This window comes from Erythrolamprus reginae, chromosome 4 (assembly GCF_031021105.1).
Source record: "Erythrolamprus reginae isolate rEryReg1 chromosome 4, rEryReg1.hap1, whole genome shotgun sequence".
Lineage (NCBI taxonomy): Eukaryota > Metazoa > Chordata > Lepidosauria > Squamata > Dipsadidae > Erythrolamprus > Erythrolamprus reginae.
Genome location: NC_091953.1, coordinates 81,675,947 through 81,689,563, shown reverse-complemented (window position 1 = coordinate 81,689,563; position 13,617 = coordinate 81,675,947). Strand labels below are relative to the sequence as shown.

At 43.6% G+C, this 13,617-nt stretch overlaps 2 protein-coding genes across 10 annotated transcripts in view; one reads left to right on the top strand and one right to left on the bottom strand.

The window, feature by feature from the left end:
- The window catches only part of CDKL5 (cyclin dependent kinase like 5), a 277,196-nt gene that overhangs the window by 139,797 nt on the left and 123,782 nt on the right, over positions 1–13,617 (top strand). The gene's annotated exons all lie outside the window — the stretch shown is intronic.
- SCML2 (Scm polycomb group protein like 2) overlaps positions 1–13,617 on the bottom strand; it is an 81,578-nt gene that overhangs the window by 59,740 nt on the left and 8,221 nt on the right. For all 9 annotated transcript variants that reach the window (XM_070750755.1, XM_070750757.1, XM_070750758.1 and 6 more), the window contains exon 2: positions 12,592–12,677. In XM_070750755.1, coding sequence (XP_070606856.1) covers positions 12,592–12,604 — 13 coding nt within the window. In that variant the 5' untranslated portion in view covers positions 12,605–12,677. The remainder of the gene's footprint in view (positions 1–12,591; positions 12,678–13,617) is intronic.

Below are 13,617 nucleotides of genomic sequence, written 5' to 3'. Positions count from 1 at the left end.
AGATGGGCTTCTAGCAAGGGACAGGCTACACCTCACCAGGGCTGGGAATAATCTCCTGGGAAACCGACTAGCCCAATTTCTCAGGAGGGCTTTAACCTAAGACCGAGAGTGGGTGACCAAACTATGAGATCAAACAGTGAACAAAATAAGGATGGGGAACAAGTCAAGCTCAAACACCAATCTGAGGATACAAAATGGCCACCCAGAATCAGCCAGAAACAACTCAAATGCCTTTACCCAAATACACAAACCCTGGGGGGACAAACAGGGTGAACTAGAAATACTAATGCACGAGGCGAACATGACTTAAGACAAAAAGTGTGACACAACAATGAGTATACTACAGATCACCAAACCAAACTGAAACAATGGACAACCTTTTTACAAGCCAGTTAACAGAAATATGTAAAAAGTACAACACAATAATAATGGAGAACCTTAACTTCTCCGACATCAATTGAAAAACCAACTCAGCACCAAGCAAAAAGTCAATTAGATTCTTAACCAGCCTTGCAGATAACTTTGCAGCCCAAAAAGTGAAAGTAGGAACCAGAGGGTCTGCAACATTAGACCTAATACTTACAAACAGAGAAGAAATGATAGGAGTAGAAGTAAGAGGGACATTGGGAGAGAGTGATCACGTCATCCTAAAATTCAATATGATGCAAACACTAACAGCTGGACCCAACATCACTAAAGTCCCGGACTTCAGAAAAGTGGACTTCAATAAACTCAGAGAAAACCTGAAAAAGATCCCCTGGAAATAAATCCTAAAGCTGTTCCATTTTATGTATGGTTTCTTTGGGATGTATGATTGTTTTTTTATATCAATGGGTTTTAAACTGTTTTTAGTCATTAGATTTGTACTGTATTTTGTTGTTGTGAGCTGCTCCAAGTCTCCGGAGAGGGGCGGCATACAAATCTAAATAATAATAATAATAATAATAATAATAATAATAATAATAATAATTATTATTATTATTATTATTATTATTATTATTTTAAAAAATGGTAAATCCATACAAGAGGCTTGGGAGACCCTGAAAAGCACACTCATAAAAGCCCAAAATAGCACAATCCCTATGAAAAAGAAAAACAGGAAATCTAAAAAGAAACCAGCATGGCTAAACAAAGACCTCACAGACAATCTAAATTAAAAAAAGTCAAATACAAAAAATGGAAAGAGGGACACATAATCAAGGCAGAATTTCAACAAACAGTAAGAATCTGCAAACAAAAAATAAGGACAGCAAAGGCCCAATATAAACAAAACCTTGCAACGAAAGTCAATGACAACAAAAAATGTATTCCAACACATAAACAAGAAGAAAATTAAGGAAACTCTCACTACACTAAAAAGAGAAGACAGCAAAGAAATCATAGATAATAGAAACAAAGCACAGCTGCTCAACACCTATTTTACATCACTCTTCACACAAAAAGAAACCACGAACCAATAAACATGCAACACAGCTGCAAAAAACAGTTTTGGAACAGAACTCAAAATAAATAAAAACACAGTAAGGGACCACTTGCGGGAATTCGATGAGTACAAATCGCCATGGCCAGATGGACTACATCCTAGATTCCTAAAAGAACTGGCAGATACCATCACAGAACCACTACTCATTATCTTCCAAAAATCCTGGAACACAGGACACATCGACCATGGTATCCTTCTGCGCCGGCTGGAGGGGTTGGGAGTGGGAGGCACTGTTCTTCAGTGGTTCTCCTCCTACCTCTCCGGTCGGTCGCAGTTGGTGTTAGTGGGGGGGTCAGAGGTCGACCTCTAGGTCTCTCCCTTGTGGGGTGCCTCAGGGGTCGGTCCTCTCCCCCCAATTATACATCTCCACCCCATGTCCAGTCAACGAAGCAGTGGAAGTGATGTGCCAGTGCCTGGAGGCTGTTGGGGACTGGATGGGTGTCAACAAACTCAAACTTAGGGTTAGGGTTGCCTTGATCATCAGTAGTTGATCCTGCAAGGCTCAAGGGCATATTTATAGGAAAGGCTTAATCCCTATATCGGTGAAAATATTTCCTAAGAACTTCTTGTCACAGTATACTTGGAACAAGATCTATGTCATTATGTATTTGTGTGTACACAAATGTACAGGCTGAGTTGCCAACAGTATATGTTAAGAAAAATTGCCAATATATTGTCCGAAACTGTTAAATGGTATAGTCTTGAACAATAGGTATGCAAATTCTTATACTGTATTTTTATTTTATTTATTTTATTTATTAGTTGGACTTGTATGCCGCCCCTCTCCGAAGACTTGGGGCGGCTCACAACAAGTAAAACAGTCACAACAATCCAATTAATTAAAATATTTAACGATTTAAGAAAACCCCATGTAATAGCAAACACACACACAAACATACCATATATAAATTTAACGTGCCCAGGGGAGATGTTTAGTTTCCCCATGCCTGACGGCAAAGGTGGGTCTTAAGGAGTTTTCGGAAGGCAGGAAGAGTAGGGGCAGTTCTAATCTCCGGGGGGAGTTGGTTCCAGAGAGCCGGTGCCGCCACAGAGAAGGCTCTTCCCCTGGGACCCGCCAACCGACATTGTTTAGTTGACGGGACCCGGAGAAGTCCCACTCTGTGGGACCTAATCGGTTGCTGGGATTCGTGCGGCAGGAGGCGGTCTCGGAGATATTCTGGTCCGATGCCATGAAGGGCTTTAAAGGTCATAACCAACACTTTGAATTGTGACCGGAAATTGATCGGCAGCCAATGCAGACTGCAGAGTGATGGTGAAACATGGGCATACCTAGGTAAGCCCATGACTGCTCTCGCAGCCGCATTCTGCACGATCTGAAGTTTCCGAACACTTTTCAAAGGTAGCCCCATGTAGAGAGCATTACAGTAGTCGAACCTCGAGGTGATGAGGGCATGAATGACTGTGAGCAATGAGTCCCGGTCCAGATAGGGCCGCAACTGGTGCACCAGGCGAACCTGGGCAAACGCCCCCCTCGCCACAGCTGAGAGATGGTTTTCTAATGTGAGCTGTGGATCGAGGAGGACGCCCAAGTTGCGGACCCTCTCTGAGGGGGTCAATAATTCCCCCCCCAGGGTGATGGACGGACAGATGGAATTGTCCTTGGGAGGCAGAACCCACAGCCACTCCGTCTTATCCGGGTTGAGTTTGAGTCTGTTGACACCCATCCAGGCCCCAACAGCCTCCAGGCACCGGCACATCACTTCCACCACTTCGTTGACTGGGCATGGGATGGAGATGTAAAGCTGGGTATCATCGGCATATTGATGATACCTCACCCCATGTCCTTGGATGATCTCACCCAGCGGTTTCATGTAGATGTTAAATAGCAAGGGGGAGAGGACCGACCCCTGAGGCACCCCACAAGGGAGAGACCTCGGAGCCGACCTCTGACCTCCCACTAACACCGACTGTGACCGGTCAGAGAGGTAGGAGGAGAACCACTGGAGAACAGTGCCCCCCACCCCCAACCCCTCCAACCGGTGCAGAAGGATACCATGGTCGATGGTATCGAAAGCCGCTGAGAGATCGAGGAGCACCAGGACAGAGGATAAACCCCTGTCCCGGGCCCGCCAGAGGTCATCCATCAACACGACCAAAGCGGTTTCCGTGCTGTAACCGGGCCTGAAACCTGACTGTCGGGGACCTAGATAATCGGCTTCTTCCAAGGACCGCTGGAGCTGGAGTGCCACCACCTTCTCGACAACCTTCCCCATAAAGGGAAGGTTGGAGACTGGACGATAGTTATTAAGTACGACTGGGTCCAGGGAGGGCTTCTTGAGGAGGGGGCGCACGAGCGCTTCTTTATAGAGTGTTGGAAAGACTCCCCTCCCCAAGGAAGCGTTGGTAATCTCCTGGGCCCAGCTCCGTGTCACCTCCCTGCTGGCCGAGACCAACCAGGAGGGACACGGATCCAGTAAACAGGTGGCAGAACTCACAGCTCTGATGGCCTTGTCCACTTCATCAGGTGTCACCAGATCAAACTCTTCCCAGACAGGTGGACAAGTACGTGGCCCAGTCACCTCGACTGACTCGTTGTCAGTCGACTCTGTTTTACAATTTTCTGTGTTAATTTCCAGGGAATTTATATGTAAAGAAGCTACATCTATTGGATTGATATTAAATTCCGCTTAGCATTTATCAGTGATAATGACCTCAACTCTTTAGTGATAAATCTTGCCTGACTCCATGAAGGCCACCTCTACAAGATGGCAGGTCTTCCCCACTATTGCAATAACCAACAAATTCAACTAAGAAGGGAAAAAAACCAGATTGAGCTGAGATTTAGTTCTGATAAGAAGTCGTCTAGTAACTTTTGCTGAAACTCCACACAAAGTACTACAACAATAAAGGTCCTGTGGCCTGACAAATGCTTAAAACTGACAGATTTGTACTTACAGAATGATTCAAAGTATAATCTTAAAAACATTACATTAAATGTTAGCATATTGGAGAAAAGGATTTATAGGCATAAGTGTATTCAGACAAAATAGGCGTTGATTGCTTACCTGAACGCCTCTTCTCGTACGGTGAGTGGGTACAGCAGTCACATGGGTTGCTCATGTCCAATCCGGTGGAACTGAGCCTAGTATTAAAAAAGCTTGCCGGATCCGCCCCTTCCCCAGAATTCGCGAATCCATAGACTAGGCTCAGTTGTGAAGCTCTGTAGTGTTCAACTCTTATTGTTAGAGGAAAAAGAATTATAGAAAGGTAAAAAAGACACATACAAGGGCGGGAAGTGACTGCTGTACCCGCTCACCGTACGAGAAGAGGCGTTCAGGTAAGCAATCAACGCCTATTCTCCGTACTGAAGGAGCGGGTCCAGCAGTCACATGGGACATACCCAATAGATGGTCCCTAGGGTGGGATTAGATTGCTATCGTGTGAGATAACGGATTGGAGTACCCTTCTGCCGAAGGCAGCGTCCGCTGAAGCGTAAGAATCAATCTTGTAGTGCCTGATGAAGGAATTTGGCGAGGCCCAAGTGGCTGCTTTGCAGACCTCCTCCAACGGGGCTTGAGTCGCCCAAGCGGCCGAGGTGGCTGCGCTCCTGGTGGAATGCGCTGTGATGTTCCTTGGAACTGAGAGGGAGGCCGACTCATAGGCCTTAGATATAGTCCCTCTGATCCAACGGCCTATTACTGTTGAAGACACTTTGGCCCCCATGACTCTGGGATGATAGGCTATGAAAAGTGCTTCTGACCTTCGAAAGGGTCCTGTGCGTTGGATATAGATTCTCAGCGCTCTGATGAGATCCAGGGTGTGCCATCTAATTGCCAAGGGATGGTCTCGTTGGAGGCAGAAGGAAGGTAGGACAATATCCTGAGATCTGTGGAACATGGAACTGACCTTGGGTAAGAAGGTGGGGTCCAGTCGCAAGACTACCTTGTCCTGATGGAATTGACAAAGGTCCTGCCTGATTGAGAGGGCAGCCAGCTCCGAAATGCGTCGGGCAGAGGTAATAGCCACCAGGAATGCTACCTTAAAGGATAGGTACCTGAGGGACGCCGATTTTAGGGGTTCGTATGGTGCCTGCGTGAGGGAATGGAGAACCCGTGGCAAATCCCAGGATGGATACCTGTGGACCTTGGAGGGTCTGAGGTTGGCTATGCCCTTGAGGAATTCCTGAACTTCAGGGAAGGAGCGAAGAGGCTGTCTGCGGGGACCCCCTAGGACAGATGAAATGGCTGCCAGATGCCGCCGGAGGGTGCTGGTGGAAAGTCCTTTATGGAAGCCTTGCATAAGGAAGGAAATAATTCTGTGTATGGGGATGCACAGAGGGGAGAGACCTTCCTGTAGACACCACTGGTGAAACTTGGACCACGTGTGGTCGTAGATTCGATTGGTCGAGCCCCTTCTGGCCTTTAAAATGACCTCCACTGAATCGGGGTCATGACCACGCAGTTCTAAGTCTCTCCTGATAACAGCCAGGCGGTGAGGTGGAACCACTCCGGGTCTGGATGGAATGAGGCCCCCTGCCGCAGCATATCCCCCGAAACGGGGAGTCGCCAAGGGTCCTGGACGGACAGCTGTTGGAGATCCGCGAACCAGGGCCGGCGGGGCCAATGAGGGGCGATTAAGATTACTCGGGCCCTCTCGGTGAGAACCTTGTGAATCACGTCCGGGAGAATTGGAATTGGAGGAAATGCGTAGAGTAGGCCTGGAGGCCATGGACTCCGGAGGGCATTGATTGCTTCCGCTCCCGGGGATGGAAATCTGGAAAAGAAGCGAGGGAGTTGGGCGTTCGCATTGGTCGCGAAGAGATCCAGGACTGGTAGGCCGAATCTGAGGCTGATTTGATGGAACAGGTCCTGATGGAGGTTCCACTCTCCTGGGTCTATCGTTGCTCGAGATAGCCAGTCCGCCTGGACGTTGAGGCTCCCCGAGATGTGGTCGGCTAGGAGCGACCGAAGATGTTTTTCCGCCCAAAGGCCTAACTTGAGGGCCTCCCTCATGAGAGCTTTGGATCTCGTGCCCCCCTGTCTGCAGATATGGCTTTTTGTGGCAATGTTGTCGGTGAGAATGAGAACGTGCCGGTTGGGGATGCGAGGAGAGAAATGCTTCAGAGCCAGGGAAACGGCTCTTAACTCTAGCCAATTGATTGGCCTGGAAGCTTCCTCCGGGGACCACGTGCCCTGGGCTATCATCCCCTGGGCGTGGGCGCCCCATCCCGATAGACTGGCATCTGTGGTGATGACAAATTGATCCGGGCATCTGAACGGGGATCCTTTGTCCATGGCCGGAGACTTCCACCACTTGAAGGATCTGCGAACACTTGGCGGGATGACAATGCGCTGATTTGAGTTGCTGTGCCCCGATCTCTGAAAGGGTAATAGGAGCCACTGGAGTTCCCTAGCATGAAGGCGAGCCCAGGGAATGATGCCTATGCATGACACCATCTTCCCCAAAAGGGAAGACAGAGTTACTATGGATACTGAAGAATTAGATAAAATGTTAGAAATTAACTCCCCTATACTGAGTTTTCTCTCGGGAGAGAGAAAAACCTGGGAAGATTCTGAATTGATAATGGAACCCAGGTGAGAAATGGATGTGGAAGGTTGGAGGTGACTTTTTTCAAAGTTGATGGAAAAACCATGGTCCTGAAGGACTGACATGGTGACAGAAAGGTCTGTTTTCACTTTCTCTAGGGAGTTCCCATGAATCAAAATATCATCAAGATAACATAAAATGTGAATGGGAGACGCCCGGATATAGGCCGCCAGGGACCCCAAGAGCTTTGTAAAGACCCGAGGGGCCGAGGAAAGGCCAAATGGCATCGCCCTATACTGGAAATGCCTGCCTTGAAAGGAAAAACGTAAAAACTTCCTGTGGCATTTGGCTATAGGGATGTGAAGGTAGGCCTCAGTGAGGTCTAAGGAGACCATGAAATCTCCGGAGTGAATGGCGGCCAAAATAGAAGATAAGGAGTGCATTTTAAACTTCCTATATTTGATGAATAGGTTTAGTTTCTTTAAATCCAAAATAGCTCTCCAACCTCCGGAGGATTTTGGAACCATAAATAAAATGGAGTAAAAACCTAGGCCCTTCTGACCGGAAGGAACCGGTTGAATGGCTCTGATGGACAATAGATGAGAAATGGCCTCCTCCATACGGTTACAATCTGAGGAGGACCTGGGAGCAGGGCAGGAAATAAAACGTTTGGGGGGAGGAGAAATAAATTCTAAAAGAAGGCCAGTTTGAACAGTGTCAATGACCCAGGGGTCCTTGGAGGTGAGACGCCAATTTGAGGCGAAATGAGCTAGGCGACCCCCTATGGGAATAGAGGAAAGATTACCATCTAGGTTTTTTTGAGGCCCTGTTAGAAGAAGCTCCCCTTTGGAAGCGAAAACCTCTACCCCTGGAGTTCCTACTTTGGGAACGAAAGCGGGGGGAATACTGACCTGGAGATCTCTGATAGGAAGCAGCTTGATCTTGCTGGCGCCCCGGGCGACGAAAGGACTGCGTTTTGGTAGCCTTTTTTGTGGTTGGACCCAAAACTTTCTTCTTATCCGTGGTTTCCGTGAGGAGTGGATCCAGAAGATCACCGAAAAGAAGGTCGCGCTTTAAGGGTCCCTGGGATAACTGCCACTTCTGGCGTACTCCCGCTTGCCAAGGGCGAATCCATAGGAGTCTCCTCGCCGTTGTAGAAGCTGCAATAGACTTAGCAGAAAATCTGGTAGATTGCAAGGTGGCATCAGCCACGTACTGGGCAGCTGCAAAGACCTTGTTGAAGTCTTGTTGACCTCTCAAGTCATCGGGAGGAATATGCTGTTGAAGTTGGCGAAGCCACAGCAGCATGGCTCTGGAGAAAAAGGAGGCTGCTGCAGAACTTTTAATGGCCCAGGAATCTGCCGTGAATCCTCTTTTGAGCATTTGTTCAATGCGCTTGTCCTCTGGGCGGAGGACTTCCTCCGCCTCTCCCGGCACAGCCGCTGCCGAATGAAGGATCTTGACAGGTTCATCCGGTTTGGGAAAGGATAGAAGCTCTTCATAGGAAGAGGAAAGTTTGTACAACTTCCTGTCTTTAGTGGAGGGATTAAGACTAGAGGCTGGGAAATCCCACTGTTTGAGTAAGGCATCTTTAAACAATTTAGGCATAGGAATTACCTCGTTATCCTCCTGTTCCTCAGTGAAATAAGGTAAATTCTCCTCCGGGGGATCAGTGGAAGTGGAGGCTTGTTTCTCCTGGGCCGCTAATCCCGTAGAAATCCTAGCTTTGAGGAGGAGAGATTTGAATAATTGAGAAGGGAAAATGGTAATTGGAGAAGGAACCTTTATTTGGGATTCCTCATCATCTGATAGCCCTTGGAAAGGGTCCTCATCATCCTCCATATCCTCATATTCGTCCTGAGAGGAATCTGAATCATCCTGAATAGGAGCCCTAACCGCTGGGGAAGAACCCAAGGGGCGGGAGGGACGAGAAGGAGGAGGAGGTAAGGGAAGCTCATTGATGGAAGAGAGTTTGGCATCAATGGCCTTAGACAACACAGCAAAAATAGATTGGAACTCAGGAGGTAAATTAGAAATATCAGCAGGAATGGCAGAAGAATCCCTAAAGGCCTGGGAGGATCCTGGCTGGGAGGAATCTTCAATAATATCTGGTTCCTCTGGCCCTATGCCCCATAGGTTAGGTTGGGGTCTGTCTAGGTTAGGCTCATCCAGAGATAACACAGGGACCCCAGAAGGAGGTATACTAGAAGCCTCTGGGGGGTCTTGACTACTGAGTACTTGGGCCTGCACTTTTAAACGTTTTGCTGATTTGTCATGGATTCTTTGTAGGGCTAGGTCCCTTCTCTTCTCGGCCCTGGTGACCTTAGTCGAGGGGCGGGCCCCAGGAGAAGAGGAGGAAGAGGCCTGGGGGATACTAGTAATCTCATCGCCTGTAGGCCTGGCCTCTCTGGGACCTTTAGTTGTGCCTCTCTTGGGAAAGGAAGCCATAGTCTGAAAATTAACAGAAGACAAGGCTGAGCCAATAACTGAATAGAAAAGGAGAAGAATTTGAAGGACTTCCCAAGAGGAATGGATCCTGCTTCGAGGCCTCGAAGCTGCTGAGACGTGAGGACAATCTGGGCAAACCCAGAGTTCGTGCCCCCAAATCCAGCGGGGCCAGCCTCCCTAAACTTTTCAATTAAGTAAACCAAGGCACTCTGGTTGGAGGCTTAGCCGGTGGAGAATTTAGCCTGGGACCCCCAAGGCCCGCTCCGGGATCCACGCGGTGGACTGAGGCCTACGCGGCTGGCAGGAGGCCAACACGAGAGGCCTAGATTTAAAAGGGGCGCGAAGGCCTTCGCGCCGAAAAATCGCTCCGAATATGCCTTAAAGGGGAAGCGATCGACTAAGTCCAGGAGACTAGAAAGCCGTCTCACTCCGCAGGAGGTATTTTTTCAAGCCCTTTAATATATATATGCAATACAGAATCAATAAGGCAATCAATTAATACTTGCACTAGAACCTCCAGGCCAAAGGATTAAAAGAATCCACAAGCGGCCGCGGGGATCGTACACGGCAAAACCGCCGGGGGAAAACGAAACCGCAACTTCTCCAAGGGAAAAAAACCGAGCCGCAAACGGCTGGCGCTATTAGTGCAAGTAAAACCAATAAGGATAAACAGTCTTACTATTTTTGAAGGAAAAGATCGAAGGGAAGGTGTTAGAATGTTGAACGAATGTTGAACGAGCTATCACAATACAACCGCAGGATATGCGAACTGAGCGAATTCTGGGGAAGGGGCGGATCCGGCAAGCTTTTTTAATACTAGGCTCAGTTCCACCGGATTGGACATGAGCAACCCATGTGACTGCTGGACCCGCTCCTTCAGTACGGAGAAGCAATGCTAAAATAAAAGACCTATGTTAAAGATTTAGCTTATAACTCATAAACAATAAGTTGTAAGTAAATGGTAACTTTATATAATAATTAACCAAAACTGAAATATTTTCAAATTTAATTAAATCTGTTGGTTTAAAACTCTGGAAATTTGACGAAGAGTATTTTTCTCTCCTCTTCTCTTGTAGTTATCTGCTCTACTTTAAAAGCTCTCTTTCAGATCAGAAAGTGTTTAGCATAGCTTCAAGTAAGCTGGAATGGAAGAAAATGATTGATTCAAAAATTGAAAGAGACACCTTCTAGAGTGATTTTTCAGGGATAGCAGAAGACCAAAGGAAATGAGAAAGTTTGCTTTTAAAAAGCCTGTATACACCAAAATCTATTCTCTGAACATTTACAACACATAATGTTATCCAACAATTGATTACTTGACAGATTGTGGTTGCCATGACTTTCTTTTTTAATAGACTTGAATTCTAAAATAAACATAGTTTTACACATTGCCATATACTCCTACCAATATCATTCTATACATTTATAGAATTCTGTTAATGTATCATTACAGAATTCTATTAGTCTTAATAGAATTCATTTCTGGGTAAACAGATACAGGATTTGGGCTCAAGTTAGCAAACATAATGAATATTTCAAAATATTTGAAATCTAAATTGATTTTCAACTGAATCAACATTGAATTAGGTTTATTTCTAAAATTAAATCTGGCAGTAAATCTATCGTAATGCAACTCAAAAAGGTAATGCAAAAAGCAAGCACTTTGATAAAACAAAGGCAAATACTTTCAGTAATAGTTGCAAAGTGTTCTCTATAATTATAATAGTGATTTCAGCATAAGCACATTATGCAAAGTATTAAATACTATTCTACACAATCCTTTTTATCCAGTGTTATATAGACACCAGGGACACTTAAAAGAATATACAGACAAAATTACCTAATATGACTTTTGGCTTATTAACCAGGCAAAGAAGATTAGAAAATGCTAACACAAAACAGAACAAATACTTAAAAGTTATTGAACAACTCATTGTAGACCATTCATTTAATGCACAATGGATTATCAGATGAATCCTACATAGCCAGAGGGAAAAAAGAAGCAATGGCAGTAAGATAACCTGCTCCATTCTAAGTCAAGGTTGCTCAACAGATGATACCTCTAGCATGGATAGATGAAATTGGCTGGATGAAAAAGGGTAGCTATTTCCCTCCCTGGAAATTTCATCTATCACATTTGTTCACTTGATATTACTGAGCATTTTATTTCAACCCAGGAAAATAAATAAGAAAAAGCTTTTTGACATCTATGTGTACTGCATAAGAAACAAGGATGATTACATCTTCCAACTCTATGTTTCTACAGTATGGAAATAAGTGTAAATACAATAAGTAGTCAATTCAGACATCATATGAAGCAGAATACAGATTTTGGATCTCTTACAAGCCAGTGTTTTAATCATAACATAAGCCATATTTTAATATGTGTGAAGGCTAAATTATCCTATTACTGTAATTGGCACTCTGCCATCTATGGTACAGACATCAGTGCTAACTATACAGTACTGTATTCCCAGAATGTGAATTTCCCTTGAGTATCTTGATTTTGTTAAATAATGAAAGAAATATTTGATCAGAACTATATGCCTATGGTACTTTTGTGAGCTTTGTGAGTTTTTATTGATACACTTGAATGTAAGACATGACATTAATATCAAAAACAACTTAGAAAGCTTATCAGATATACAATCTCAGGAAAAGATACAGATGTTTAAGTAGCAGCCAACTGCTTTTAAACGAAATCATTCAAAATAAACTTTCTAGTTTCAAATCCAGTTTGCCTACCTATTTGATTGCAAATTAATTTAATAAAACAGCATATTTAAAGACTTTTGCATTAAATTTGCAATTTTATGAAAATGTATTATTTTCTTTCACAAATTAAATTGTATCTAGCAAATGCCAGTAAATATTTTACCAACAGTTTGTTTTTCCCATGATCTAAAAAAGAAATCAAAATTTGAATTCAGAAAAAAAGTTGTTTATATCAATATTGCAGCGATTCTGCAAACATCTACATCTCTTTTTCATTAAATATTATTACTGTAATTACCAAAAAAATTCCAAGTTTAGGAATTAGGAGTACCCTTAGAATTTTTTAAACTACTGAAAATAGTCATAATTTAAATGCCTAAAAATTGTGACTTCTGGTGTTAATGTTTCCTTTTACTATCTAATTGTTTAAACTTTACCTGTTTTTCCCATGGTTAAAAGTCTGGTCCTCCCTGTCACAACCCTGCCTGAAAGGTTCACTCTTCTGTTGCAGTAGAATTGTTTCCTGTAAAACAGGAATACAATAGATTAGGAAGAAAGCACACACACACACAAAATAAATAATATAAATATAAAATAAGAGTATAAAATCAGTACATTAATAAGGAATGGAATTAAAAATAAGAAAACACTAAACTCTATTTCTATTTATTCCTACAAAAATTCACAGACATTTTTTTTTCAATTTTAGGTTCTTTAAATTTCAGATTTAGGCACTATTTACAACAGATTTATTGAAGGAATCCTATTATTTCTAACCATACACACATAAACAAACAAGTATCATTACATTTATATTAGAATATTATAGTAATTATAAGTTGAATGCTAGCACCATTAACATTACATAGAAATTGACATCATTTGCGGTAGTTTTTTTTTTTACTTTAGCACATATACAATATTGTTCATTTGATTTACATTATAAAACAGTTGCAGCAATAAAATTGTAAATCTATCATTTCACTTACTGCACAGGTACATCCAAGATAACTGTTCTTAAGTCAGTTAGAACTTTTTTTATTTCTGATATTACACCTAAATAATGCCATTTATTGCCCCAACCTCCCTGAAAAGTGCAATCTTGATAAATGCTTGAAGGTACATATACCTTTTATCAATAATCAATTAGGTAAAAAACTGATGATGACTAAGGAACAAAATTAAACACCATTTGTCATTTGTCTGTATGAAATTTTCTGAAATAGAAATATAAATGCAATAATCCACAACACCTTTTATGGACTTTATATCTTGAACTAATAATGTTCAGTAATTATGTATATGTTATTGCTGCTAATTATACATAACACATTGCAAGGTAAACAGGGATATATCCTAAAATGAACTAACTTGCTGAACATTCATTCATTGACAAATAACAGGTTTATTTAAAACTTTTCAAGGATTGTATATATATGAATACCTTGACAAATCCTTGTTCC